At 41.5% G+C, this 27988-nt stretch overlaps 1 protein-coding gene across 2 annotated transcripts in view; it reads left to right on the forward strand.

The window, feature by feature from the left end:
* FERMT2 (FERM domain containing kindlin 2) overlaps nucleotides 1–27988 on the forward strand; it is a 97893-nt gene that overhangs the window by 13645 nt on the left and 56260 nt on the right. The window contains exons 1-2 of one of the 2 annotated variants that reach the window (XM_019923858.3): nucleotides 13075–13222; nucleotides 13627–13792. In XM_019923858.3, coding sequence (XP_019779417.1) covers nucleotides 13636–13792 — 157 coding nt within the window. In that variant the 5' untranslated portion in view covers nucleotides 13075–13222; nucleotides 13627–13635. Of the gene's footprint in view, nucleotides 1–13074; nucleotides 13223–13626; nucleotides 13793–27988 lie in introns of those variants that run through there. The other variant, XM_019923859.3, reaches the window with a different exon arrangement.

Consider the following 27988-nt stretch of genomic DNA (forward strand, 5'->3'; position numbering starts at 1 on the left):
CAGATTCCCAGGCGATGCTGACGCTGCTTGTTCAGGGATGACACGTTGAGAACCACTGCTCCAGACCAGCTATGGGGCAGAGCGTCAGGAGTATCCGCCACATACTAAGAACTAAGGGATCCTAGGCGCTAAGCAGACAAAGGGTGAGAGGGAAGCTAGGGTTGTTCAGGTAGAGAAACCCCTCTACAAAGACCCTGAGGCTGGAGGGAGTCGGTGTGGCTAGACCACTGGAAGGTAGTGCCAAAAGGGAGAGAGCAGAACAAGATGAGGCTGGCAAAGTGTGCGGGGGTCAGATGAGTCAGGGCCTGGGGTGTGGGAAGGATTTTGTTCTTCTTCCTAAGAGAAAGTCAAAGCCTTCGAGTGGTTTTAAACAGGGGAGTGAGCCCATCAGATTTGCATTCTGGCTACAGCGCTGAGAACATGAGAAGGAGCAAAGGCGGGTGTGAGGACCCCTGTAAGCTCCTATTGCAAATCCAGATGGGACACGATGGTGGCTTGGATTAACGTGGTGGCGGTGAAGATGGAGAGAGGTAGGTGCATCTAATAAATACGTAGGAGAAAAAAGTCCACAGAACTTGGTGATGGATTAAGAAGAGGAAAGAGAAAAGGAATGAAACGGTCATTTGTAGAGACGTGGATGGACCTAGAGACTGTCGTACAGAGTGAAGTAAGTCAGAAAGAGAAAAACAAATATCGTCTATTAATACATATATGTGGAATCTAGAAAGATGTACAGATGAAGTTATTTGCAAAGCAGAAATAGAGACACAGGCTTAGAGAACAAACGTATGGACCCCAAGGGGGGAAGGTCGGGGGTGGGATGAATTGGGATACTGGATTGACATATATACACTACTGATACTATGTATAAAATAGATAACTAATGAGAACCTGCTGTATAGCTCAGGGAACTCTACTCAATGCTCTGGGGTGACCTAAATGGGAAGGAAATCCAAAAAAAGAGGGGATATACATATACGCATAGCTGATTCACTTTGCTGTGCAGTAGAAACTAACACAACACTGTAAAGCAACTATACTCCAATAAAAATTAATTTTAAAAATTAAAAAAAAAAGAAGAGGAAAGAGGTGAAGAATGCATAAAAGATGTCTCCAAAGTGTCTGGTCTATACAGTTGAATTGATGAATCTCACTGGCAAGAGAAGACCCAGGTTTCACTTGTGTGCATGTTCAGTTTGAGGTCCATGTGGCACATCCAAGTAGAGATCTGGAATGAGCAGTTAGGTATAGAACACTGGTGCTCAGAGAGCACTCTGGGCTGGTGATTTAATTTGGGAGTTATTAACATGGAGCTGGTGTTTGAAGCCGTGGGCCAGGGTGAGACCCCAGAAAGAGATCCTTGCATGAGAAGAGAAAGGGGTTCAGAAAGAATCTCAAGGGCTCCAACAAATCATGAACACGATGAGGAACATAAGCCGGCCAAGGAGTCTGAGAAGAAGCAAGGAAGGGCCAGGAAAACCTGGTGTGACAGGAGGCAAGGGAAGTGTTGCAGGCAGAGGTGATTGCCAGTGTTAAAGAGTGGCCAGGAGGGCTTCACTGGTGGCACGGTGGTTAAGAATCCGCCTGCCAATGCAGGGGACATGGGTTTGAGCCCTGGTCCAGGAAGATCCCACATGCTGTGGAGCAACTAACCCGTGCGCCACAACCACTGAGCCTGAGCTCTAGAGCCAGCGAGCCACAACTACTGAGCCTGTGTGCCACAACTACTGAAGCGCACGTGCCTAGAGCCTGTGCTCCACAAGAGAAGCCATTGCAATGAGAAGCCTGCACACTGCAACGAAGACCCAATGCAGCCAAAATAAATAAATAAATAAGATAAAATAAATAAATTTATTAAAAAGAAAAAAAAAGAGTGGCCAAGAAATCAAGTAAGATGAGGGTTAAAAATGCCTTTGAGGGCTTCCCTGGTGGTGCAGTGGTTGGGAGTCTGCCTGCCAGTGCATGGGACACGGGTTCGAGCCCTGGTCTGGGAGGATCCCACATGCCGCAGAGCAACTGGGCCCGTGAGCCACAACTGCTGAGACTGCATGTCTGGAACCTGTGCTCCGCAAAAAGAGAGGCCGCAATAGTGAGAGGCCCGCGCACCGCGATGAAGAGTGGCCCCCACTCGCCGCAACTAGAGAAAGCCCTCACACAGAAACGAAGACCCAACACAGCCATAAATAAATAAATAAATTAATTAATTAATTAATTTTAAAAAACTGCCTTTGAGTTTAATGACCTGGAGATAATTGTGCCCCCAACATGAGCCACTTCAGTGGAGGTAGAAACTAGGATGAAATGGGTTCCATAGTAAGAGAGTAGTAAGGAAAGGGAGACAGTGAGTATATAGACAATGTTCAACATGCTTTTGAGAAGTTTTGCTCTCTATGAAGGGGAGGAGAGCAACTAGGGAGACTGTGAGGTCCAGGAAGTCTTCCTGACCTGTTCTCCACCGGCCTTTCAAATGTTGGGAAAGACTTGAGTGTATTAAAATGCTGATGAGAAGTCTCCGGTTTAAGGAGAGAGTTTGAAGACCCTGGAGAGGCATAATTGAGAATTGATGAATTAAGAATAGGAGGAAGTGGGATGCGGGACACAGGTGGATTAGCTTTTGATAAGAACATGGATGTCTCTTCTGCCTAATGGCAACAAAAGAGGAGAGGGCACCTTGTGCTGCTGCAGGCACGATGGAAGATTTGTAATGTAAGTCAAGGCAGTTCTACCCTGATGGCTTCAACATTCACTCTGAGATAGGAGATGAAGACGTGGGAGAGTGAGGAGGGAGGCTGGGACGGAAGGGGCCAGTGCTGACTATTCAAGGACAGTGGAGAAGATTGGAGAATGACTTTTTTTTAAACACTGGAGAAAAGAATTATTGCTTGAATTCAAACTGATTTTCTCAAGTGGACTCTCCTTGTGTGAGGATGAGGACAGCATCTATCTACATTGATACACTTGTTTATAGCTCAAAGACCAGAGGCACCATGCTACTAAATATGCATGTGTCTCCAAGAAACCCATCAGTATTTACATGTGATGTTTACACTTTTGGTTCTAATGGTCTTCTAGAGTGTACGTTTCTTGGAGGCTTGGATCTGAGATGTACATCTGGGATCGTCTGGTTCACTACATTTCACTCTTTCATTGGTTCCACAACCTTTTATTGAGCACTTGCCATGTGCCAGGCACTGTGCTAGGTGCTGGGGGGCTATGGCTGTGCACAAGGCCGAGGAGGGCAGGTGGCCACAGGGACCTCCATTCCCACGGACTACAACACAAATGGTGCCCACGTGCATCGCGACGCAGTTGGAAGTTTCCTCCCTTCAAGGAGGTTACATTCTAATGGCAGAGGGGAAGGCTGGGTGGGAAGGAGACAAATAAGCAAACAAACAAGATAATTTCAAATTTTTGATAAATTTTACTGAAGAGAAAAAGCAGATGAGGAATTAGAAAGTAACTGGGCAGTAGAGGGCGGGGGGCAAAGGCTACTTTAATTGTGTGGCCAGGGAAAGCTTTTCTGAGTTGATGACATTGAGGCTGAGAAAGACAGAGTCATGGAAAGAGCCAGGGAAAAGCCTGGGGGCAGGGGAGTGGCAAACACTAAGACAGGAGAGCCAGGAGGCCTGACTGACTGGAGACAGTGAGTGGGAGGTCAGCAAGGTAGGTTGGTCTTGGTCTGGTGAAGCCGTTTAAGACACCGTAAGGAGTTTCGATTTTATTCTAAGCACAATGGAAAGCTGTTGATATTTCTAAGAGAAGAGTAGGGGCTTCCCTGGTGGCACAGTGGTTAAGAACCCGCCTGCCAATGCAGGGCACGCGGGTTCGAGCCCTGGTCCAGGAAGATCCCACGTGCCGCAGAGCAACTAAGCCCATGTGCCACAACTACTGAGCCTGCGCTCCAGAGCCTGCGAGCCACAACTACTGAAGCCTGGGCGCCTAGAGCCGGTGCTCCGCAACAAGAGAAGGCACCACAATGAGAAGCCCGCGCACTGTAAAGAAGAGTAGCCCCCACTCACCACAACTAGAGAAAGCCCGCGCACAGCAATAAAGACCCAATGCAGCCAAAAATAAATAAATTAAATTTAAAGAAAAAAGAGTAAATGTTGTGATTTACATATATAAAGGATCACTGTAGGTACTGTGTAGGAAATGGACTGGAGAGGGGAAGAGCAGAGAGACAATTTATGCCGCTATTGAATAAATAATCCAAGTGAGAAGACAGTGTCCAGGACCAGACGGGTGATGGTGGAGATGTAAAGAAGTGGGTGAATTGGGGATATACTGTAGAGACAGACTTAGCATGAACTGAGTCACTGGAGGAGGGGTGGTGAAGGAATGTGGGAAAACAAGGCTGACTTCCAGATTTTTAGGCTGAGCCAGTGGATGCATGATGGTGTCATTTACTGAGATGGAAAACACTGGAGTGGGAATAGATATTGTAGGAAAGTCAGACTCATGTTGCACAGGTTAGTTTGAAATATCTATTACACGTGGATCTCCAGGTCTGGAGCCCCAAGGACAGGTCTGGGCTAGAGACCTGGAATCATCAGCATAGAGACAGTATTTAAAGTCTCGAGGCAGAGGGAGGTAGGCTAGAGAGAGAATGCATATAGAGAAGAAAAGAGGTCCCAAGCTGGGTCCCCTACCTACCATGCTGAATTTAGAGATTGGCTAGGGGCAAAGGATCCAGCAAGGGAGACGGAAAAAAGAAGACAGAGAGGTAGAAGAAAGAGTCCAAGAGGAGCGAGCATTTAGAAAGAGCAGACAGCATCAAATGCTGCTGAGATGGGCTTCCCTGGTGGCGCAGTGGTTGAGAGTCTGCCTGCCGATGCAGGGGACACGGGTTCGTGCCCCGATCCGGGAAGATCCCACATGCCGCGGAGCGGCTGGGCCCGTGAGCCATGGCCGCTGAGCCTGCGCATCTGGAGCCTGTGCTCCGCAACGGGAGAGGCCACAACAGTGAGAGGCCCGCGTACCAAAAAAAAAAAAAAAAAAAAAAAAAAATGCTGCTGAGAGGTCGAGTGAGAAGAGCATGGAAAAAGCACTGTGAGTTTTGCAACAGAGAGGCCATTAGTTTCAGTGGAGTGGTGGAAACAGAGACCAATTTGGGGGTGAGTTAAAAAGTAATTTAGACTTGAAGAAGTAGAGATGTTGCATATAGGTATTTCATTTGAGTGGTTTTAAGTTCAAAGAGACCATAGCAGTAACGGGTAGTGCAGGGACGTATGTCATCAAGAAAGACATTTTTCTTTCTTTCTTTAAATGGGAGATGGTAGAGTCTGTTTATATGGTGATGGCAATGATCTAGAAAGCAAGGGGAAAATTATATGAAGCGGGAAAAACTGCTGATGCAGGAATAGGTGGATATCTCCAAGAGCGCTGTCCTAAAGAAAGGATGGGATCCCAAAATGAAGAGTTTATCTTTTAATAGATGCATTTTTTCCATTTGCTCATTAAGTTCACATTGAAATTTATGTTGAATTTGGTTCAAGGGAGAGAAAAGATTCGCAGTGACACCTCCCAGGCCAAGGGAGAGAAAAGATTTGCAGTGACACCTCCCGGGCACCAGGTGGTGATGTTCAGCTGAGGTCAATCCTCTGTCACCTGAGTACCTGCCTAGGAGCAAGCTGATAAAAGGCACTTTTGTCCTTCCAGGTGGAACTGAGTTGGCCTTAGGGCAACTGGAATTGTAGGTGACTGTCTGGTTTGGCTCTTTTAGTGGAATTGCAACTACTGGTTTGGGAAGAATACCGGGTTTATGCATTTGAAGAGGACATTGTGATACAAAGCACAAAGGATAGGGAGCCTTTCTCAGAATGAGAGCTGGGAGTAAGCAGTTTACCAGCCAGGAAAAACAGGGAGGAACTTGCTAGACTGTAAATAACACTGAAAATCTGGGAGGAGTCTAGTGTGTTCATTAACAAGGAAACACTAATCTAGTGGGAGTTTCTGCTGTGTTGCAGGAATTGACTGCATGAAGGCAGCTCTGGGGGTTGGCCTCGTTGGCCTGTGGCCTTCCAGTGATTTACAAGGGATGGCTGTACTGTCTCCAGGCCAGCTGATCCCCAGCAGCACCTATGGGCCAGGCAAGTTGGCATCTGTTCTGTTAACATTGGTTTTCCCTTGTGAGCCTCTGAATCTCTGTCCTCGTTGTACTGAAATAATCTCTTAATCACATCCTTCCTTTCTTACATCCTGGCCCTAATCTGACCTCCTGGGAGGGTGTCCATCCGAGCAGCACAATAACTCAGCCAGCCCCACCCTCTTATTGCCTAATATAAACATTATTTATTTAAATATGTTTATGCGCTGATTTGTTGTATCCTGTGGTGTGTTTCCACACTTATAAGATGGTTCCAGCCTTCCAATAACCCAATTCTATCCTTGCAACCTGGGGTGTATTTCTTCTGTCCTGGCAAGGGCTGCTCCTATTCCCCCTGAATCTTTGGCATGATCCCAGATAATCCTGGAGGGAATCCCGGTTTCAGTGTTAAGCAACAATTTCCCCCTTATATCTTCCATAGTCTTTACGAATGCTTAGGTCTCCTTTGTTTCAAAAAAGCGTCTTTGCTCCTGTGGCACCTCCAAATCACCATCCTATTTCTTGCTTTCCTTTCATTGATAAACTTCCCTTTTCTTTAGCTCTTTGAACTCTGTCTTTTGTCGGTCAGCTATAAAGTGCTCTCTGCAAGGTGAACAATGATTTTCACCAGCCTCGTGTTCTTAAGCACTTCTATTCTCCTGGACTTCTCGGCATCGTTTGATACTACTGACCACCTTTCCTTCTTGAAATGGTTTCTTTCTTTGTTTTGGCTTGTCTGACACTGTACTTACCTGATTGTTTTCCCACCTCTGATCCTTTCTTTTCTGTTGCCTTAGATGCCTCTTCTTCCAGCTTCTGCCTTTGGGGAGCAGTTCCCCAAGGGTCAGTCTCATTTGGGGGGTTGAGCCATCCATGAAGGCTCACCTCTTTGTTAATGATTTTTCTCTGTGTGATCTGATCCTCTCACAAGATTGCCAGGCTTATTTATCTAAATGTTTCCACTGCGATATACAGCTTTCACCCCAAGTTCAATATTTCTTTTTTTAAAAGCCTCATCTTTCCCTTGGTCCCTGAAATCAGCTCCTCCCAATTTCCCTTTCCCAGTTCAGTAACTCCACTGTTTTTCCTGGTCACCCAAACGTGAAAACTTTGAAGGATTTATGACCTTCTGTTTTCAGACCTCGGTTTTAATTCCACTTCTTCCACGTACCAACTGTGTGGTTTAGAACAAGTTATACAACCAGATAATCACTCTGCCTATCAGTTAACTCACATTAAATAAAGATAATAATAAAAACTCAAGGTTGTTGTGAGGAACAAGTAAAGTGCCCTGCATAGTACTTAGAACGTCAAAAATGCACAAAAGCTTTTGATAATAGTAATTTTTTTGAAATTTCCTCCATCTCCCACCCCCTATTACTTACCTCATCAGCCAAAGGCTTTTTCTTACATCTAAGTTATGAACACATTCCAAGCCTACCTTCTGAATTCTAGTCCCTTGCTCTTCCAATCCATCATGCATATTTTCTTGGATTAATCTTATTTGAACATTGCTTTCGTGATGCTATTACTATATGCCAACTTTTTAATGGCTCCCCATTTTCTATCTCAGACTCTAAATTTCTGTCCTCCCTCGTCAGCCTCACTCCATGCTCACTCTTCCTCAGAGCATCTCCTTGACGTTTCTTCCTTTCTTCTCCCTGGCTGGTGATCATGCCATGCTCACTTCTGCCTCCTGATTTCACATATCACTCCCCTGGAAAGGCCAAACTCCATCTACTTCATATCTGCTTAGATTTATCTTCTTCATAAAACGTTCCATGACTGCACTGATGACTTTCTTTCAGAGGCTAGGTTATCACAGTCTTCAAAGTGGGTCTGTACTTCACAATTTAGTCCTTAGAGTAACAGAGTTTTTCTCCCTTCTGATTTTTTAATGAATCGCTAAAAAAATACCTCTATATGAATATTAATAATAGTCAAAAGATGGAAATAACCCAAATGTCTTTCATTCATCTCTTGAAATACACTTGGGTGTTTCCACCTTTTGGCTATTATTAATATTTGCATATAAGTATTTGTGTGGACATATGTTTCCAATTCTCCTGGGTGTATACCGAGGAGTAGGATTGCTAGGTTACATGGTAACTCTATGTTTAGTGTTCTAAGGAGCTGCCAAATTGTTTCTTGAAGACAGCTGACCATTTTGCATTCCCATCAGCAATGTATGAGGGTTGTAATTTCTCTACATCCCAGCCAATATTTGTTACTGTCATCTTTTTTTTTTATCATATCATTTTAGTGGGTGTGAAGTGTTAGTTCATTGCAGTTTTGATTTGCATTTCCCTGACACCTAATGACGTTGAGCATCTTATTATGTGCTTATTGGCCTCTTGCACATCTTCTTTGGAGAACTGCCTATTCAGATCATTTGCCCATTTTTAATCAGCTTGTTTTTCTTCTTGTTGAGTTGTAATAGCTCTTTATATAGTCTAGATATAAGTCCCTTAAAAGATAAATGAATTGCAAATATTTTTTCCTATTCTGTGGGTCTTTTCACATTTTTTTTTTTCCTCCACACTACTTGACTTATGGGATCTTAGTTCCCCGACCAGGGAATCAAACCTGGGGCCCCCTGAAGTGGAAGTGTGGAGTCCTAATCACTGGACTGCTAGGGAATTCCCTCCTTCTTTTCACATTTTTGATGCTGTCCTTTGAAATACAGGCATTTTTGACTTTGATAAAATCCAACTTAGTGTTTCTTTCATCATTTTGGCTTTGATGTCCTATCTAAGAAGCCATTGTTTAATCCAAGGTCACAAAGATTTACTTCTATGTTTTCTTCTAAGAATTTTATAGTTTAGATCTTACATTTAGGTCTACAATCCGTTTTGAGTTGATTTTTGTATATGGTGTAAGGCAGCGGTGTAATTTAACTCTTTTTGCATATGGACATCGTTTCTGGTGTTTTAAATATGTCTCCTGTATTAGATAGATGTTCCTTAAGCACTTGTGGCGTGTGCTATATACATCGACACGTGTGTCTCAGCGCCCTGCACTGTGCTACACACACAGTGAGCTGCCTTGTTTGTGTGAATCGTTCATATTTTTGTCAGAGGCAGAACATTTCACAAGATGACGTGGTGCTCAAAAATTGTTTTCTAAGTATCACCCAGCATGGTTTTCTATGAAAAGCTTTCTATAATCTAGACCAGTAAATGCAAGCAGTGCGTTTCTTTCCCCTTGAAGCAGAGATTTCATTGTTATCTGAGAGGCTTTCTTTAGATCTGTGTCAAAACAGCCCCACTCCGAAGCAAGTCTTCCTTGCTGCTCAGTTTGCCAGGCCTTTTCTTGTTGTTTACCGTGAGTATCCACTTCTATCAGAAAAGTGGCTCCTGCAACCTTCCTTCCCATTCTTAGTTCACACTCCATGCTCCTTGATTTCTACCCCCTTAGTAGCCTTACCAGTGGGCTCCATTTTTGGTAATCCCTGAGACAAACAGGAATCCTGCTCACCTGGTATTTGACAGGAATAATTCATTACATTTCATCTTGCTGGCCTCATATGGCATTTTTACGTGCATTTTAAACTACCCTTACACATTCACACTCACACAAACCTTCCCTTATGTTCTCCTCTCCCCCAACCTCTCTTTCTTTCAAACTCAGTGGTTATATTTTGTATTAACCTTTTAAGAATATAAAGCACAGTTTAAGTAGGCTGAGAGAAAAAGCTGAAGTCAACCTGTGGATAACCAAGCCGGAGGGAGGGCTGCATTAGACGGCCGATCTGTGAGGTATCATTTGGTCTAAACCTAAGCCCAGTGCTTGGTACCTTATTTGGATATTGCTGCTTTCAACGCTTGAGCTGTTCTTCCAAACACTGGAGTTCTCGGCTACTTTTCAGTATGATGTAAGTACCAGAAGTATTGCATTGTCTTAGAGGTTCTAGTGGGGGATTTCAGATAAGATTCCACATCTGAACATACTGGGAAACGTTAGGTGGAAGTAAACATCTAAGAAATGCACTTGAAGGTCTCACTCGATAATCTAGAAAAAAATCCCCAATTTCAGAGATTCAAGTCTGACTCTTCTTTAATCTTCAAAGCAATCAACAGCTTGAAATACTCAAAAAAGAAGGCCTAAAGGGACCAGCTGCACCCATCTCAGCCTAACTATTCCTCCAGTGGTTCCTTCAGAGGGTCACTGCCTTCCTGTGCTTTATACTGCCCAAACACAAACTGCTGACTTTCTAAAGCTAGTAAAGTCTCTTATAAAGATATAATCAAGCTGTTTCCAATGCTAAGAAATGGGGCTGGTAATTTGCAATATTAACATCTCCCCTTCCAGCTCCCCGTCCCTTATATAGGGATCATTCACAGAAGTGGGCAGCAGTCAGAGTAGTGGGCACTGTGGTGGGAGGTTGTTCAGAAAGTAACTCACTGGAGAGTGAGAAAACAAGAACTAGAATGTGGGTTTCTGAGACACGACAGTTGGCTTCGACAAAAGGGAATATTCAGACAGGACATGGATATTTTTGGTTCTATAAAGGCATGTTTGAGAAGCCATAGTCATTCAGAGCTTACTGGAGTACTTGCGAAGGTTGTTAAGGTACAGTTCTTAGCTCATTCCTGGCTCTATTTGAAATTTCTAACCCTCCACTTCCCACCTGTTTTCCTGTTGTTTTGTGCCTTTTATAATGTATGCTATCTCACAGTTTATGCATCTTATACGTTGCCATAAGTCTTTAGAGGATAAGGTGTGGAAATAAACCACATAGATTTAAAAGCCAGGATTTCCCCCAAAATGAAATCTCTCCCTGGGGCAGACCTAGTGTTTCCTTGACATTTGTGTTGATTTGGTACCAGCACGTTTTCCGTTTTCTTTGTGCCAAGCTATTTGTGAATCTGTGGGCAACGCAAAGAATTTGAAGTCCCTGCTCTCAAAGTACTCGTTTTATTTGGGAATATTAAAAAACACAAAAGGAAACCTCTGAAAGTCCTGTCCAGGTGTCCAGCAGCTGCTCTATCAGTTGTGTCTATCATTGTGAAGGTAATGGCATGCCCAGAGAAATCGAGATGCTGGTTGCAATTAAAGCCGGCAACAGACAAGTCCTGAATGCAAAGCTTTGGAGCTTTCGGAAAATAAAGAATAGAGGGGAAAAAAAAAAAAAAAATCTCCTGATCTCAACACCCAGAGAGCTTCTTAACATTTTGGTGTATTTCCTTTCAGTATTTTTTCTCTAAATATTTAGGACTAGATACGCTTGTTATTTTACAGCTGCATGTACAGTTCTGTACAGTTTTTTTTTTTTACCATAACAAGCTATTCTCTATTTTATTAAAAACATTTTCCTATATATTTCCAACACCATAATTTACAAAAACATTCCCTCCTCTCAGGAAGTTCATACTGCTTCCAAGTGCACTATTTAGACCCTTCATGAGTAGAAATGATTGGAGAGTGGAGAGACTGCAGACTCGAGGCATCAATTTCTCCATGATGACTAGCTGAAAATACTGTAGTGGTTTTCCCTATTTTTGGTGCCAAACCTCTGGCATCTGACTAAATTTCGCTGCTTTTCTTTCACTCCTTTATGGGTCCCACCCCTTACTTGAGGCCTCTAACCTCGTTTCCCAATTGTGTTGCTGAACACAGGGTTATTTGCGGGGTGGGGGGTGGTGGTGGTGAGGTCCGTCTTTTTGACACAGTTCAAGAAGACTTTGAGACTTTTAAAACTGGGGTCTTTTGTGGGATCTGGGATATCTTATCTGCATCTTCCTGACCTAAATTCGTCGAGCCATGCATTTGCCAGCGAGGCAATTTCCCCGGCTAGCTGTTTCTGACCGGAGCCCTCTCCACAGAGTACGCCAGTAAAAGGGGGAAGTGGAAGTAAAGTGGGAAGCTGGAGGACCGTTCTCCATCACTGGTCAGTCTCCACAGGTAACATTCTTTAGTTCTTCCCGTACCTGCTGGCACCGGTCCAGAGCTATTAAAATTCCTTCAAGGTGTGGCTCAGGGTGCGGTTGAGGATGTATATCCATCTAAATGCCTTAGTAGGCTGTTAGTGCTAAATTGCACATAAAAATACACAAATACGTACAAAGAGTTGAAAAGGCTGGAAAAAACAGTTTCCGAGTAAAACTCACTGCCCTGATTTTTTTTCCCTCTAACAAGCGCATCGTAAGACCTAAATGACTCACTTCTGGTTGGAGCTTCCGAATGGGTTAAGAGCGCAAGCAAACTCTTGGGAGTCCAGTAGGAGTTGCTGATTGTGCCGGACATTGCTTGCAAAGCAATTTTTGTGGTTCACCTCCCTCCGGGTTTTCTCATTCTTTTGTTGGAGGTTCACGGAGCTGGCCTGGGCATTTACTTTTTAAAGTTTTTACGTCCCCAACCTTCTGTCTCCAGCTCCCAGAGTGCGGCCCCTCTCACCGACCTGAGACTTTTGGGCTCACTCCAGGCACGGGAAGGGGGCGGGGGACTTTGTTCCCTGCAAACGACATTGCCCTGGGAATTTCCTGTGGCCGTTTCTCACGGACGAGCCCCCTCCGCCGGCTGGAGGCGCCGACACCCACCGTCGCGGGCCCTCGCTGAGCCAGAGAAGCGAGCGCGGAACGCAGCGCCCGGCGCCCAGCAGCGCCCCGGTGCGAGGCAGCTGCGCTCCCGTGGCTCCCCCTCCTCAGGTCCCGCCGCCGAGAGCCCGGATGTTGGATTCAATCCCTACGCCGGGTCCTTCATTTCCATAAAAGGGCAGCGGCACGGCGGGGCAGAGATTACTGCCGCCGAGGGCGCCCCCGCCTCCCCCGCACTGCTCGCTCCCCCGCCGCGCGCCGCCCCGCCCCCAGCCCGGGAGTCAGCGCGGCCTCGGCCCCGAGTGCGGCCGCAGGGGGCGCGGGGGGAGGGGCGAGGCGGCTAGACCCTCTGCGTGCGCCTTAGCGGGGCGAGGGGGAGGGAGCCGGACTCGGACTGAGGGGGCGGGGAGAGAGGGGTGGAGCGCGGAGGGAGAGGCGAGGGGCCGCGACGACCGGACTCCATTAGTCGCTCCGGCCGGGACGCAGCGTTTCGCCCGCAGAGGAGGGTACCCGCAGCCACAGCCGCCGCCGCCGCCGGGCGAGCCTTCGCCCCGCGCCTGTTGCCGCGGGAGCCCCGGGCCGGGAGCGCGAGAAGCGCGCGGTGAGGGGCCGGGCCCGGAGGGGACCGAGGGGTAGCGTGGGCGGGGAGGAGGACTGTGGAGCCCGCAGGCGGCGTCTCCCGAGCCTGGGTGCGGCCAGCAGGCGGGCAGGTGAAGCCCGCCGCGGTCCGCTAGGCGAGGGCCGCTAGGCTGGGGCCGCGCGGGGCGGGCGGCGCCGTGTCCGCCGAGGGCCGCCGCGGGGCGGGAGCGCGGGGCAGCCGCTGGGAAGGGGCGCAGGACCCTGCCTGCAGCTGGTCTCGCCGCGTCTCTCCCGAACTTGGGTTCATGCGGAAACCCTCGCGTTCTCCACCTTCTCTCACCTCGCGGCCGACTCTGCGAGTTCAGTGGGATTTGCCTGCCTTTGGGGGAGTGACGCTGACGAGAGCCATTTCCTCCGTGCTTGCAGGAAGGAGCCATGGCTCTAGACGGGATAAGGATGCCAGATGGCTGCTATGCGGATGGGACGTGGGAATTGAGCGTTCATGTGACGGACCTGAACCGCGATGTCACCCTAAGAGTGACCGGGGAGGTGCACATTGGAGGGGTGATGCTCAAGTTGGTGGAAAAACTCGGTGAGTAGCATCCCGGCCGCGTCAAAGTAACGACTACCCAGGCTGGGCGCGGGGTTGGGGGGGTGACTTAAGGCGGGAGGACGGGTGGATTTTGGAAATCTTGCTTGGCATCCCGCAAATACTTTTAAAAAATGTAAGCTCTCTCAGTATTTAAGCAAATAGACCTTTTTCCCTTTGAATCTTGTTTTGTATTGTTACTCTGAAATTTTCATAATTTGGTGATTCCAGCCTCCCGATTAATACGCTCAACTGCGTAGTAAACGGAGAAGATTCCTTAATTTTTTACACTTAGCGATTTCACATTAAAAGAAATGAAAGAGTGCGCAAGTGAATGTTGAGAGGGTTATATTACAGGGTTTGTGGTTATCAATTACTTATCTTCAGTGTACCTGGTCGTTGGTGACGTTTGGTATTGAGGATGATGCAAAATCTATTTAAGAATAAATTCTACTGTAAATTGTTCAACTTCTGGCGCTGATGTGAAGGTCTTGTAGCTGTACTACTACGTGATGGAGTATGTCAAAATGTTGCAGTCATCCACTCTTATAAGGGGTAGGGCAGTGTTTGACTACCTATAGTAGTCTGTGCTTTAAGTTATTTCCCGCGTTCGATTTTATACGAATAACAAGCTGGTGAAAGAATTTTGTATTAAAAAGCAGACATTATTGAACTTGAGATTGACATATTTGCTTAGGTACAAATATATTGATTTTAAAATGTTGATTGATTTAAAACTGACTCAGTCTTAAATAATAGAGTATCCAACAATGTGAAGTATAAGAAAATTTTTCAGTACACATTTGTGATGGATGAAACCATTTTCAGCTGGAAGAATCAACTAAAATGATTCAATAGATGCTTTTATTACAAGAGAAATGCTTGAAGGACTGTTCCTGAGCTTTAATGTGCCATTTGTTTGTAATACAGGTTCTGAAAAGTGGAAATGCATGGCATTATCTTTTTAGGCTTTGTGTGTGTGTGTCTTTAAAACACAGCATTCCTTCTTCTGGCCATTCTGGAAAAGTAGAGAAGTGGTTATTTATCAGGAAATGTATTTCTTACCAAGGGATTAGTGTATACCTACCACATAAACTTACCAAAATAGTGCTCCAGTGTAATTTGCAGTGTAAGACAGCATTCATTTAGATGGGTCTTCTTTGGATTCCTGCAGGAAGTTTAATTATTGAAGGACCATAAAGAAGCTCCTTGCAGGGTAGCCTCCTCCTTAGGACTGTGCATTGTTTGGTTCTCTGAGACAAAACCCAGGACAGAGGCCCCCCCCCCCCCCCCCCCCCCCCCCCCCCCCGTGGCCCTTTGAAAATGAGATTTTGCTGTGTGTTTATCCACTTAACTGTTCCTTAGCATTGTTCTTATCTGATTAATCAATCACTGTGCAGAATATTTCTGAACCTTTTTTGTTCAGCACTAGTGAGGGGTTACGTTTTAGGAAGAAAATTTCAAATATAATTGTTTGTATTTCCTTTGTTTTCAAAGGAAGCAAGCATTTTCTTCAGATATTGCTTTATATATGATAAATGGACCTTATTAATACTCCGGTTTCAATAAGAGATATTCCTTATTGTGAAAAAGGACCTGTTGAAGGTGACTGAGATAACTTGTAGTTCTTGAAAGCCAGGCTTTATCTAATGAATAAATAATGGCTTCTATATTTATATTGCATTGATTAGAGCTGTTTATTACAGAATCACAGGCATAAATAGAAATACAGAGAAGAAACTATTTTTAGACAGAACTGATGTTAATTTGCAGTGATTATAATTTAATCTTCTAATGTTGATGCATTTTAAATATTTTACGCAGTGAAAAGAAGCCCAACAAGGTAGGAGATGTTGTGTACGTGAAAGCCTTACATCTTTCTTGAACTGAGCCAATACTGATCCTCTTAGGTTTTGACTTTCAAATAGAAAGTGTTTTTCAGCTTAATTCTGACTCTCCTGTTTGGGAAAAAGTAAGGCTAAATGATTTTTTGCTCCTGGTTTTAGGATTAGATACTTTGGATGGCAAGCTATTTTGTTACCTATTGGCAAATAAATAGAGGAGAAATTCAGGACAGCATTTAAAATTTACAAACCAGTCTAATCAGGTTAGAAAAGAACTTTATAATGCTTCAGAGTTGCCTAAAACTGGAATGGCCTGCCTTCTGAAGCCCTAAGTTGTGTTACTGAAGGTATTAAAGGGCAGACTGGATGGTTACTTGTCAACGAAGTAGATCAGAGCAGCTTGCCGAGTGTAGATAAGAGGTGGAGGTCATGGTAGGGATGAGACAGGGTGTCATGTTGGAGGGGATTGCAGAGCAGGGATGGGCAGTTAGCAGACCAGGGTGCTCTGGTCTCAGAACACTTACGGTGCCGCAGAACAGCCTTCACCTACGTTTTCAAAGTCCGGATGCGTGTTTGATACCCTTCTTATTCTCATCACAGTGTGTATGAATACCAAAGCATTATGTTTTAAGGCTGTCTTCCATATAATCAGCGATAGCAATTATTTCTCTGGGATGGGTAGAGTCCATGATGACTCCTTCCCTCAACATTGTGTTAAAATTTTGTGTGTATGTGCACATGTGAAATTTTCTGGGAAGAGGCTTTTTAGCTTTCATTAGATTCACAAAGAGGTCTGTGATCAAGAAAAGGGTTATGATACAACACTAAGGTTTGGCCCTTGAAGGTCAGCCTTATTTTGAAGGTACAGTGTTCATCCCAGACTTAGGCACTTTAATTAAGCAAGCTGTAAAAGTAAGTAATGGTTCCTTAGAATGTCGACAACATCTTTGTATTTAGTTAGAATTTTATAAAGAACTTGTGTGCTTCTTCAGCTAAGGTCATTCAACCATGATTCTTAGATTTATGACTTTCATTCAAAGATCTGAACGATCCCTTTTAAATTTTAGTACACAACACATTTGTCATTCTGCACTAACCTTTTACAAGAAAATAAAGAGTGTGTACCATGAAAAGGTGGGCTTTAGGGAATTATATCCTGATGTCACAGAAACTTTTTGCATCTATGACTTTAGGTTGCTACTAGACAAATAATTTCGACCTCATTCTGAAAACGAAAAGTTACTTCACTTTATTTTTTTAAAAATCCAGATTAGAAGCTTTAAATAGAATTTTTAAAATTTATTGTACTTTTTGTTAAAAAGTTTTGAAAGCTTATAGTTGTTTTTTTGGGGGGGGGGGGCCGCACCAGGCGGGATGTGGGATCTAGTTCCCTGACCAGGGATGGAACCTGAGCCCCCTACAGTGGAAGCACGGCATCTTAACCACTGGATCTCCAGGGAAGTCCCTAGTTTTTTTCTTTTTTAAGAAAAGAGTTAAAATATAAGACATCAGGGTTAAGGATTATACAAATAAGACATCAGAGGATAAAATTATAAAATAATTGTATTCAAAAACAAATGTTATAAGGAAGAGGCCCAGGTTTATGGGATTCCCTGACGTTCCTCTGGAGATCATTGAGAATTATTAAAACTGTTCTACTCCATAGGATTCAGAGGTTAGTACGTGTTGAGGATTCAAGATGCCAGAGAGATGCTTTGTTTCACTGCATTTTAGTATCGCTTTATAAAAATTGTCTTTTTAGAATTGTGTACAATTAGATCTTTAATTTTCTAGAAAAATTTATGGTAGTTAGAGAGTAAGGAATTTATTATAACATGGAACTTAGTGAATGGAAATCTCCAGCCAACAGCTCTATGAGGTTGGAGGGAGGAATAGGCTGTGTGATTTCTAAGTTTCTTCTAACTCTGATTCTATGGGTAGGAAGAATGTAGAAGTTGGGTTAAATCAGATTAAATGATAATCCAGAGGAAAAAATGTAAATTGGCAAACTCAGGAGCACCTAAAAAAATATATGGAGTTGACTTCGAAAATTTGAGGAATATGTTTCTGGATGTAGCCTTTGGAAAGAAGTCATCCTTGCTTTAAAGTGTGTCATGTTCTTGCTATAATAATGAAATAGAGTACATTTGCGTTGGAGTTGCATGTTAGGATTGAGTTAAACTGTGAATTTAGCACACGTGATGACTGCCCCCCCCCCAAAAAAAAGATTTTGGTTCAGATGACCTTAAAAATCCCTTAAAGTCATCATGAAGTATGGTTTCCATACATTCATTTCACAGGAGTGCAAAATAGCTAGTTTTTCCTTCAGAAACTCCAAAGATAAATTTCTTTAGTTGAGCCCCAGATGAAGCAATTGGCTTGCATTAGGGGCTTTGTTACACAAAAATGCTTTGAATACTAGGATCAGAGCTTGGCAAGATGCACACAGGGAGAGACACATATGTTACTGGACAGCTCCCTTATACTCCTGCTTAGTGCTCCTTGGGGAAGGTATGCTTATTTCGTGGAATGGTGCTGTGCTGTTGAAATCCTCAGTTTTTCCCCCTGAGAGCTTATGGTTGAATTCATGGAAGTAAAATGTCTACATGATGCAGCCTCACTGCATTTGTAGTGGAATATATTAAGATAAAAATAAATTTGAAAATCTTTTGGAGTGGGGTGGGAGAAACACCTAATGGTGAAATCATATATATTAGAGTGAGGAAAATTTTAGTTAAATATGTACTGTCTTATAAGTGTTTAGAGTACTGTTAATGATCCACAGGAGCTGGGCATTGAATTTTATGTTTCTCAGCACATCTTAAGCTCCTTAAAATAAAGGGCAGTTTGTAAATTTTACTGAAATTCTCATAGCACCTAATAAAGTATAAGCTATTCCTTGGATACATTATGTGTGGTTTGCTCCCGTGTTTTATACACAGTTTTTAAAAGATCAACAAATACTGTTTGATTCCAACTAGAGTTAACTTATTTATAGAGGCACTAGGAAGGATATATCTTTTTTATTCAGTTTCTTAGAAAAGATCTTGTCGGAAACGTCTGTTAGCTATTGAAGAAAATTGAAAGAAAATTTAAAGTTTTGCTTTTTACCTTCAACTAATTATTTTTTGAAATTTCAAACTTATAAGTTCAAGAATAATAACTGTGAACACTATAATCTTCATCTAGACCATCAGTTAACATTTTGTCATTTGATTTCTCTGTACACGTAAACACATACACATTTTTTGGGAACCATTTGAGGTATTTGCACACATCATAACCCTTCATCCCTAAGTACTTAAAATATGTATCACCTAAGAACAAGGACTTCTCTTAGGTATTACATTACAGTTATCAAATTCAGGAAATGTAACATTGATTCAGTACTAACATGTCTAACATGTTCAATACTAATTGTCTGACATGTATCCGTATTTCAGATTTGCCAGTTGTTCCAGTATTGGCCTTTGTCTTTTCCATCCAGGATTTCATTCTACATTTAACTATCACTAAATTGACCTCTTTACTTAGTTTCTTTTAATATACACAATGGCTACCAAGTTTGGAACCATAGGAGAATATGTAATATGTGGCCTATTAATATTACATTAAGATACGTGTAAAGCAATTGTACCTGTTTTCAGACTTCATAGCCACCCTATGGAACAGTTCCTTAGCTTTTTTTTTTTTTCCGGTACGCGGGCCTTTCACTGTTGTGACCTCTCCTGTTGTGGCGCACAGGCTCCAGACGCGCAGGCTCAGCGGCCATGGCTCACGGGCCCAGCCGCTCCGCGGCATGTGGGATCTTCCCGGACCGGGGCACGAACCCGCATCCCCTGCAAAGCCAGGCGGACTCTCAACCACTACGCCACCAGGGAAGCCCTAGAATGATATGTTTATAGGTTCTTTTTCATACACTTTTATCTTTAAAGTTCAGTTTTCTTCTTAGCTTTCTATCGGATAAGGTATAGATAATAGTTTTAGACATCATTGGGTATAGATTTCCCATAGTGTTGGTTGTCTTTAGACTGTAGTAAATGTTAATGCATCCATAGAATAATAAACAATATTCTGGCTCTGCCACGTATTGGTTTGTGTGATCACTGGACAGCTAATCCAGTCTGCTGAGTGGGTTTTGACATCTGTAAAATGCAAATTTAAGAAAACTTTCTTACAGGTCTTGGTGGGAAAAGAGATACTACATGTGAAAATGCATTACATGGACTCTTTGTGCTATACAAATGAGAGTGGCATTGAAAGTCCCTGAATACCCTGAACTGGGGATGGGGATCAGGGAGGGACTCCTTTTGAAAGGAGTTAAGATATAATCTAGACTGTTTAATAGGTTCTAGCTTTAATCGTGGAGAACTGTACTCCTCAGAAGGAGCCTAGTTTGGGACTGCTTTGTGCTCTCACCCCCTACAACAAGGAAAATAGCTATCATTCCGCTCTTTCGCTCACTTCCAAACACACCTGCCCCTGTAATGTAGCAAAGAGCTATTTAACTACTGTTTGCATGATATTTCTGAAATGGAATGGACCAACAAGTGGACGATGGTATTCCAGAGATTTGAAAAATTTATAACCACGAAGGCCTCAGTAGTATGTTTTTTATTCACTTATAACAAAGGAATGATACAAAATTGTGTCTTGGCATATGAAAACATTAAGCCCATTTAGAAACTAATGAAAGTGGTTTAAGAAAAAAGCTAACATAGTCAGTTTTTTTTTTTTTTTTTTTTTTTTTTTTTTGCGGTACGCGGGCCTCTCACTGTTGTGGCTTCTCCCGTTGCGGAGCACAGGCTGTGGACGCGCAGGCTCAGTGGCCATGGCTCATGGGCCCAGCCGCTCCGCGGCATGTGGTATCTTCCTGGACCGGGGCACAAACCCGTGTCCCCTGCATCAGCAGGCAGACTCTCAACCACTGCGCCACCAGGGAAGCCCCATATTCAGTATTTTTATTTAAATAATTATATTACTGAAATAAAAATTAATAATGCTGATGCCACTGTACATTACAAAATGGTATATGCCCAGTGTGAGGTAAACAAATATTCTAAAAGAATATTATAAAATAATTTTTTAAATGAGATGTGACATTCTACACTTGGGTTTGTGGTTACAAATTCATATCCAGTATAATTCATTTGTAACAAATTTTTGCATAATTATTGCATTTTTTGCTTGTTAATTTTTTCTTAATGTCAAGCTTACGAGGTATAATTTATGTATAGTAAAATTCATACTTTTTAGTATAATGTGCTGAGTTTTGACAAACCCATGCAGTCATGTAAAACAATCACAATCAAGATATAGAACTTTCCCAACACTACAAAAAATGTCTTTGTGTTCCTTTATAATCAGCCCATCCCCTCAACCCCAGCTTCTAAAAACCACTGAATGCCTTTTCTAGAATGTCATATAAATGGAACCACGTAGCTTTGAGGGTGGTTTCTTTTGCTTAGTATAATACATTTTATTTTATTTAAAAAATATTTTTAGCATAATACATTTTAGATTTGTGTGTATCAGTAGTTTTTTGTTGTTGTTGTTGAGTTGTAGTTCATTGTATGGATGTGTGCCACAGTTTATCCATCTACCACTTGTTTCCAGTGTTTCCAGTCTACCAGTGTTGTTTCCAGTTTGGGGAGATTATGAATTGGGCTGTTGTAAACATTTCCATGAATGTGTATTTTCATTTCTCTTGGATAACTACCAAGGAGAGGGATTGGTGGGTAGTATCCTAAGTATATGCTTAAATTTATTTTTTGAATTTTATTTTTTATGCAGCAGGTTCTCATTAGTTATCTATTTTATGCATGTTAGCATATACATGTCAATCCCAATCTCCCAGTTCATCCCACCACCCCCACCCCCACCATCCCCCATGCTTAAATTTTTTAGGAAACTGCCCAGTTTTTCCAAAGTGACCACATCATTTTGCATGCCTATCAGCATGGTATAAGAATTGAAAAAAATTTTTTTGAGAGTTCCAGTTGCTCTCAGTCCTCCCTTAACACTTGGTATTGTCAGGTGTTTTTGTTTTTATTTTTGTTTAGTCAGTCTAATAAAGTATGTAGTGGTATCTCATTATGATTTTAATTCACATTTCCCTAATGACTAACGATGGGAAGCTTTTCACATGCTTATATGTCATCTGTATATCTTAGTGAACAGTCTTCATATCTTTTGCCTATTTTTTTAAATTGTGGTGTTTGTTTTCTTACTGAGTTTTAAGAGTTCTTTATTCTAGATACAAGTACTTCATCAGATATGTGTTTTGCAGTATTTCCTCCCAGTCTATGGCTTGTCTTTTTATTTTCTTAACCGTATCTTTCAAAGAGCAAAATTTAGAGGAAGTCCATTTTATCAAGATTTTTCTTTTCTGGATTGAACTTTTAAAAAATTGTCTCATGCAAGGAAATTGGCCTAGGCAAGGTCTCAAAGATTTTGTCCTGGAAGTTGTATAGCTTCTGTCTATTTGTATGTTAATAAGGAGGAATATGTGAGGTAAAGTAGTGATAATGTATTAGAAAGGAAATAATTGCATCATATCAATTTAAAATAATGTAATTACAACTTTAATTTGGTAGAATCTGAGGTGTAAAATAATAGTCCAATGAAAACTGATTTACCATCGATCTACTAGAAAAGTTAGATTTTTTAGAACTTTAGTCATAAAAATAGATCTATAGTAAAGCATCATTGAATAATAAACGTTTCAGGGTTTAATGTTATAGAAAGAATTAAGTCTGGATTCCAATCCTGACCATCCCACTTAATAGCTGTGTGATTTAAAAAATTTTTTAAGTCAGGGTTTTCACGTTAAGGATCTCAGTTTCCTTATTTGTACAATATAGATAAACACAGAATACGCCTTCATTTATGTTTGTTCCCTTACCTTTGTAATGTTATTAGAATTCTTTGAAAATTTTTCAAATATGATCTCTCTCTAAACTAGAAGATAAGCTAAAACAGTACTGTTGTGTATAAAGGGTCATTATTCGAATCCTGGTCTACCTTCCTTCATTGAGAATACTACACTATTTATTCATAGTGACTCAGAGTTACGTGGTAAAATGTCTTGAAAATTTATTTTCTGATATTTTCTCTCAGTTTCAATAATTTTGCTTCTAAGTGAATCAGTGTTAAGAGAAGAAGATAAGCAATAAATCATTGAAATGTGGAGTTTACATTTCAGTTTCCTTTCCTTTCACGATTCAGTTTTCAGACTCGATTATCTACTATTTAGTTGTATAAGGACCATCCAGTTTCAGTGTATCCTTGGGCAACCCTTATACAGTTTTCAAGGTTATGGAGCCGATAACCTTCGGCCCAGAGGAGGTGACATTTGCTTTGGAATCGGTAGTGAATCTTTTCTGAGATATTTACCTATCTTATATTATGCTGTAACTAAAAACTACATTAAGTATTTTAAAGATCAATTGTGATGTTAAAGCATCAGTGTGTTGATGGTTTTGATATCTTTTCTTAATGGAACGCTCAAGGTTATGAATAAAACACCAATCAAGTGCCAGCATTATTTATTGTAGATGAAGATGTCTGTTGGATAAGTGCCTCCAGGCTTATTGTTCCTTAATGCAGCTCCTGAATTTCATAACCTTTGAAATTAAAAATAACTTGAAGAAAGCAAACAACTGCTGTATCATTTTAAGGTTTTATGCAAGGTGTTGATGAAATCTGTTGCTGTGATAGAATGCCCTTGTTGTGGACCACAGACTGTGGGAGGGCCTCCTGACTGTGTCACAGTCCTGACTTTACCATATTCTAGCTGTGCAGCTCTGTGACCTACCTGTCTGTGCCTCTGCTTGCTCATCTGTAAAATGGGAATAATAATAGTATCTTTATCCTAGGATTAGTATAAGGATTCAGTTAGTTAATATATATGAAGTGTTTTAGAATAGCCTTTGTCAGTGTAGCTATGTTGATGATGAAATGTAGCTGTGTAAAATGTTCCCTTTTACTGAGCTAGAGAAATAATATTTTATAAAAGATTGAGAAAGTGTCATTTATAAAGGTAAGCCAAATAGTACTGATTTATCCTCTACCATATTAGGAATGCATTTTAACTTTATTATGCTAACTTGCATCACTATGGGTAATATTTTTAAAAAGTATAACATGTTTTAGAAGCAGTAGATTTTATGCTTCAATATGTACAAAATTATAGATAAACTATGCTTAAATGGAGGGTATTTCCAATAAATTTAATGTTCTTGTTTAGGCAAGTGCCTTCTTTAAAAGGTGAACTTCGTTAGTGTTTAAGAACTTAAGTCTAAGACATGCCACTTCGAGTTATATATGACCTTGGCATGTTATTTTAACCTCTCCTGATTATTAGTCTCATTTAACCTTAACCTTAGTTTACTTCCCTGTTTCTTGGAGTTACTCAGTTAACCAACTGAGTATGGTGTTAAAAGTATTAACAGAATCCCTGGTAATAAGTAGACTGCCTATATTAAGAGCTCAAAAAAATGTTATCCTCAGTTGTCCTTCAAATACTATGTAAACCTAAAACATAAATTTGAACTGTGGATTGAAGTAGGCTAATTCGTTTTCATTGTATTTATGTAGTACTTAACCAGAAACCTCTTCTTATATTCTTGCTGTTGGAAGTTTTGTTTAATGGTTCTGAACTCTGAATATATTCCCCGAAGCCACACTGCCTTGGGTTTAAATACTGGCTTCACTCCCTATAAGCTTTGTGACCTTGTGTCAAGTTATTTAGCATTGCTGTGACTTAGTTTCCTTACAAGTAAAATGGAGATAATGGTATACTTACCTCATAGGGTTGTTGTGAGGATTAAATGAATACCTATGTGTAAAGCACACAGTGGCACATAGTAAGTTCTGTTAGAGTAACTGGTGTTATTTTATTGAGGGTCCTAATGGACCTCTGGGATATCTCACTATTAAATATCTCACCTTATGAGTTTGGGGAATAAATGCCTTAAAGAACTTAGACTAGGAAGGAGGGGCTTTAGAGCAAGAGGAGACATTCGCATATAAATATTCCTACCTAAAGTCTGTACACTCATATTCTGTTTTCAATAGGTTAGAGAGGTTTATAACATGAGACTTTTGTGGGGATTAAAGAGGTACATGAACTTGACCTCATCAGTAGTAGCAGCAAGCAAAACATTTATGGAGGGCCAACCATTATATTAGGTAATGGGACATAGTCCCCACTCAAAACGTGAGCAGCTTTCTAGTACCAAAATGGAAACGGAAGATTGCTTTGAGTTGACAGTCTGGTTGTGAAGTGCCAAATAAGTGGTACAGGAAGGTGGTGGAGATTTAGAAGCATGAACAGAGACTGGCTTTATTTAAAGAGGGCCAGGGTGAAAAGTTAGGAAGAAAGGCATTCTGGATTGAGGATTGCGGTGTTTATGGTGTTCTGGAGACTAGCTTAGAGAAGTAGAAGATAATAATTATAGAGAGGAAAGATACAGTTAAGTAAGTGAGGAAATGATATTCTGTTCTATTATTCCTTCACGCACCCACTTAATGTTTTAAATGAGAACCTGCTGAATGCTAGATGCCATACTATGAATGAGAGAGACAAGAAGTGAACAAAATTAGCTTATTCCTTACACTCATTCAACTTGTAGTCTTAGGGGCAAGACAGTCTTTAAATAAGTAATTGCTATAATGTGATGAGTGTTAGGATAATTGAAATAGTTCTGAGAGTATGTACTGGGGAATCTGACCTAGTCAATGGGGAAGGGTTTCTGGAGGAAATTACTTTTAAAACGAGGGCTGACGGTGGAGTAGGAATTAGCCAGAAGAGTGACAAAGGATCTTAGCATGGGGGCATGGGATAAAAGAACAACAGGTTGGGAGAAGATGAGAAGTCCCAGCATGAGAGCATGGGAACAAGGGAAGGCTGCCATTTGAGGAACTGAAAGAAGTCTAATGATGATGGAGGAATGGTCCTGGGGAACCCGTGACTTGACAGGCTTAAGAAATAAGCAAGTGCTTGAAGTGCGTTGTAAACCAGGTTTAAAACACTTGTACTAAGAGCTGTGAGGTACCAATAATAGATTTTAAATTGGAAGAGACATTAGGTCTTTACAAATTTGGAGTTCATCATGTACATATGTGTCAGTAACATAAGATACAAGCAGTAGTAAGCCTCTTGGATTCCAAGAAATATCTTTTCAGTAGTCTGCACTCCAGTCCTGTATTAGAATTTGTTTCTGAGATAAATTTTAAATGTCAAACCCATAAAATATTCTTAAGTTACTTCTTTTTTGAACTATAGAATAGCTAGTGCCTTGGACCAACTTTAAAAGACAAATCCAGTTATATTACCTCTGTGAGTCAAATACTAACTGATACATTCAGCCTTGATGTTAACTCTCTTAGAATTTGTTACATGTTGACATTGCATGGACTCTGAGTCCAGTCTTCTAGGAACTAAGGCAAGTTGAACCAAATTAGTAGTAAGCCGTTGGATTGGATAGAAAGTTACCCACCCTCTGGAAATGAATAATTGACATGACTTCTGTTTGTGCGCACTCTGTAATTGCATGCATGTATGTCATCTGGTAAAGCTCCTCAACTACTTTGAGTTAGTATATTTTATAATAGGAAATAATTGATATTGAAATTGATAAACATTATTTTGGGTTTGTGAGTAACTTCAGAAGGCCATTTGTAAACTTAGTTGATTTTGTTTTGTTTTGATGAGTGAATTCCTAATTTTCAATCAAGTTAGCTATGTCAAAGAAACATCAGTGAGTCACTTTTTAATCAGGAGTTTAGTTTCTAAATGTTTTTGAAAACTGGGTGATGCATCTGCTTTAGCCAGTCATTGAAGTCTTAATGTAAACCAATAGTTTTCTTAAGCTAAAATTGAATGGGGTACTTTAATTGAAATAATTTGGCAACTTGAATGATATGTAAAGTTTGAAGCAGTATACTGCTTATGCTAACAGATGAAAAACATTTTTTTTAAGAAAAGGACATATCATATTTTTGGAAACCATCAGTATTTTGCACAGTTTCAGTATGCACATGTTTCAGTTATCATGGTTTAGTTAACACCAGTTATCCAACAACATGGTTCACATTTTAGTTACCACCATACTTTGAGTAACTGCATAAAGTACCAACTTTGCTTCTAGCTCTTCAGTCTACAATTCACTGTGTCAGTAACATGTGAATCATGATCGGTGACCAGTCATATCACATATTTCAGTCTGTCCATGATTGGTTACTGTATATTTGTGTTCATGCATAAGCCAGCATATGTAGTTGTGTTGCTTCTTTTTCTCCCACTGATAAACTCATGAGATTTTTTTTAAATGGATAACTGAAAGAGGGAATTGGCCAACAAAGATAAATGTGCAGCAGAAAAATCCAAAAAGTGGTGATGCCAGAACTGAAATTTGAATCAAGACTAAATGGAGTTATAGAAGAAACAGCTCACCGTGGGAATGCGGGTGCTGTTGCCATCTGAGAGACTCTAGATACACAGCCAGAGGAATTTAGTGAAGGCAGACTTATTGACATAAATGAGATTAAGTGGTATGACAAAAAAGACAAAGATGTCTCAGAGGAAGCGACACCAGCAAAAAACTGCATATTAAAAGAACTCTCGGAGATATAGCATGGCATTGAAAGTACGCAGGATAAAATGTTGGAAATTGATCCAGACCTAGAAAGGAGTATGATAATTTTCCAGGGCATAGACAAGTAGTATTTAAACTATTCTTGGGGACTTCCCTGGTGGTCCAGTGGGTAAGACTCCACGCTCCCAATGCAGGGGGCCCGGGTTCGATCCCTGGTCGGGGAACTAGATCCTACATGCATGCCTCAACTAAGAGTCCACATGCCGCAACTAAGAAGTCTGCATGCTGCAACTAAAGATCCCTCATGCAGCAAGACCTGGTGCAGCGAAAATAAATAAATGAATAAAACTACTCTTGGTAAGTTTTTACAAAGAAGTGTAACACTTCTCAATATTTCTAATGTTTTAAATTACAGTACAGTAAATACCAGTTTTATTATTTTTTCATTTGCCTGTATACACTTAAGAGTTTACACGTTGCCTGCATATTACAAATATTTATTGGTTTAATTCCATGTGCCAGGCCCTGGGCTCTGCCTTTTAAAAAATTTATTTATTTTACTTATTTATTTTCGGCTATGTTGGGTCTTCATTGCTGCACGCGGGCTTTCTCTAGTTGCGGCGAACGGGGCCTACTCTTCCTTGCGGTGCACGTGTTTCTCATTGCGGTGGCTTCTCTTGTTGTGGAGCATGGGCTCTAGGCACACATGGGCTTCAGTAGTTGTGGCATGAGGGCTCAGTAGTTGTGGCTTGTGA

The sequence above is a fragment of the Tursiops truncatus genome, chromosome 2 (assembly GCF_011762595.2).
Source record: "Tursiops truncatus isolate mTurTru1 chromosome 2, mTurTru1.mat.Y, whole genome shotgun sequence".
NCBI lineage: Eukaryota > Metazoa > Chordata > Mammalia > Artiodactyla > Delphinidae > Tursiops > Tursiops truncatus.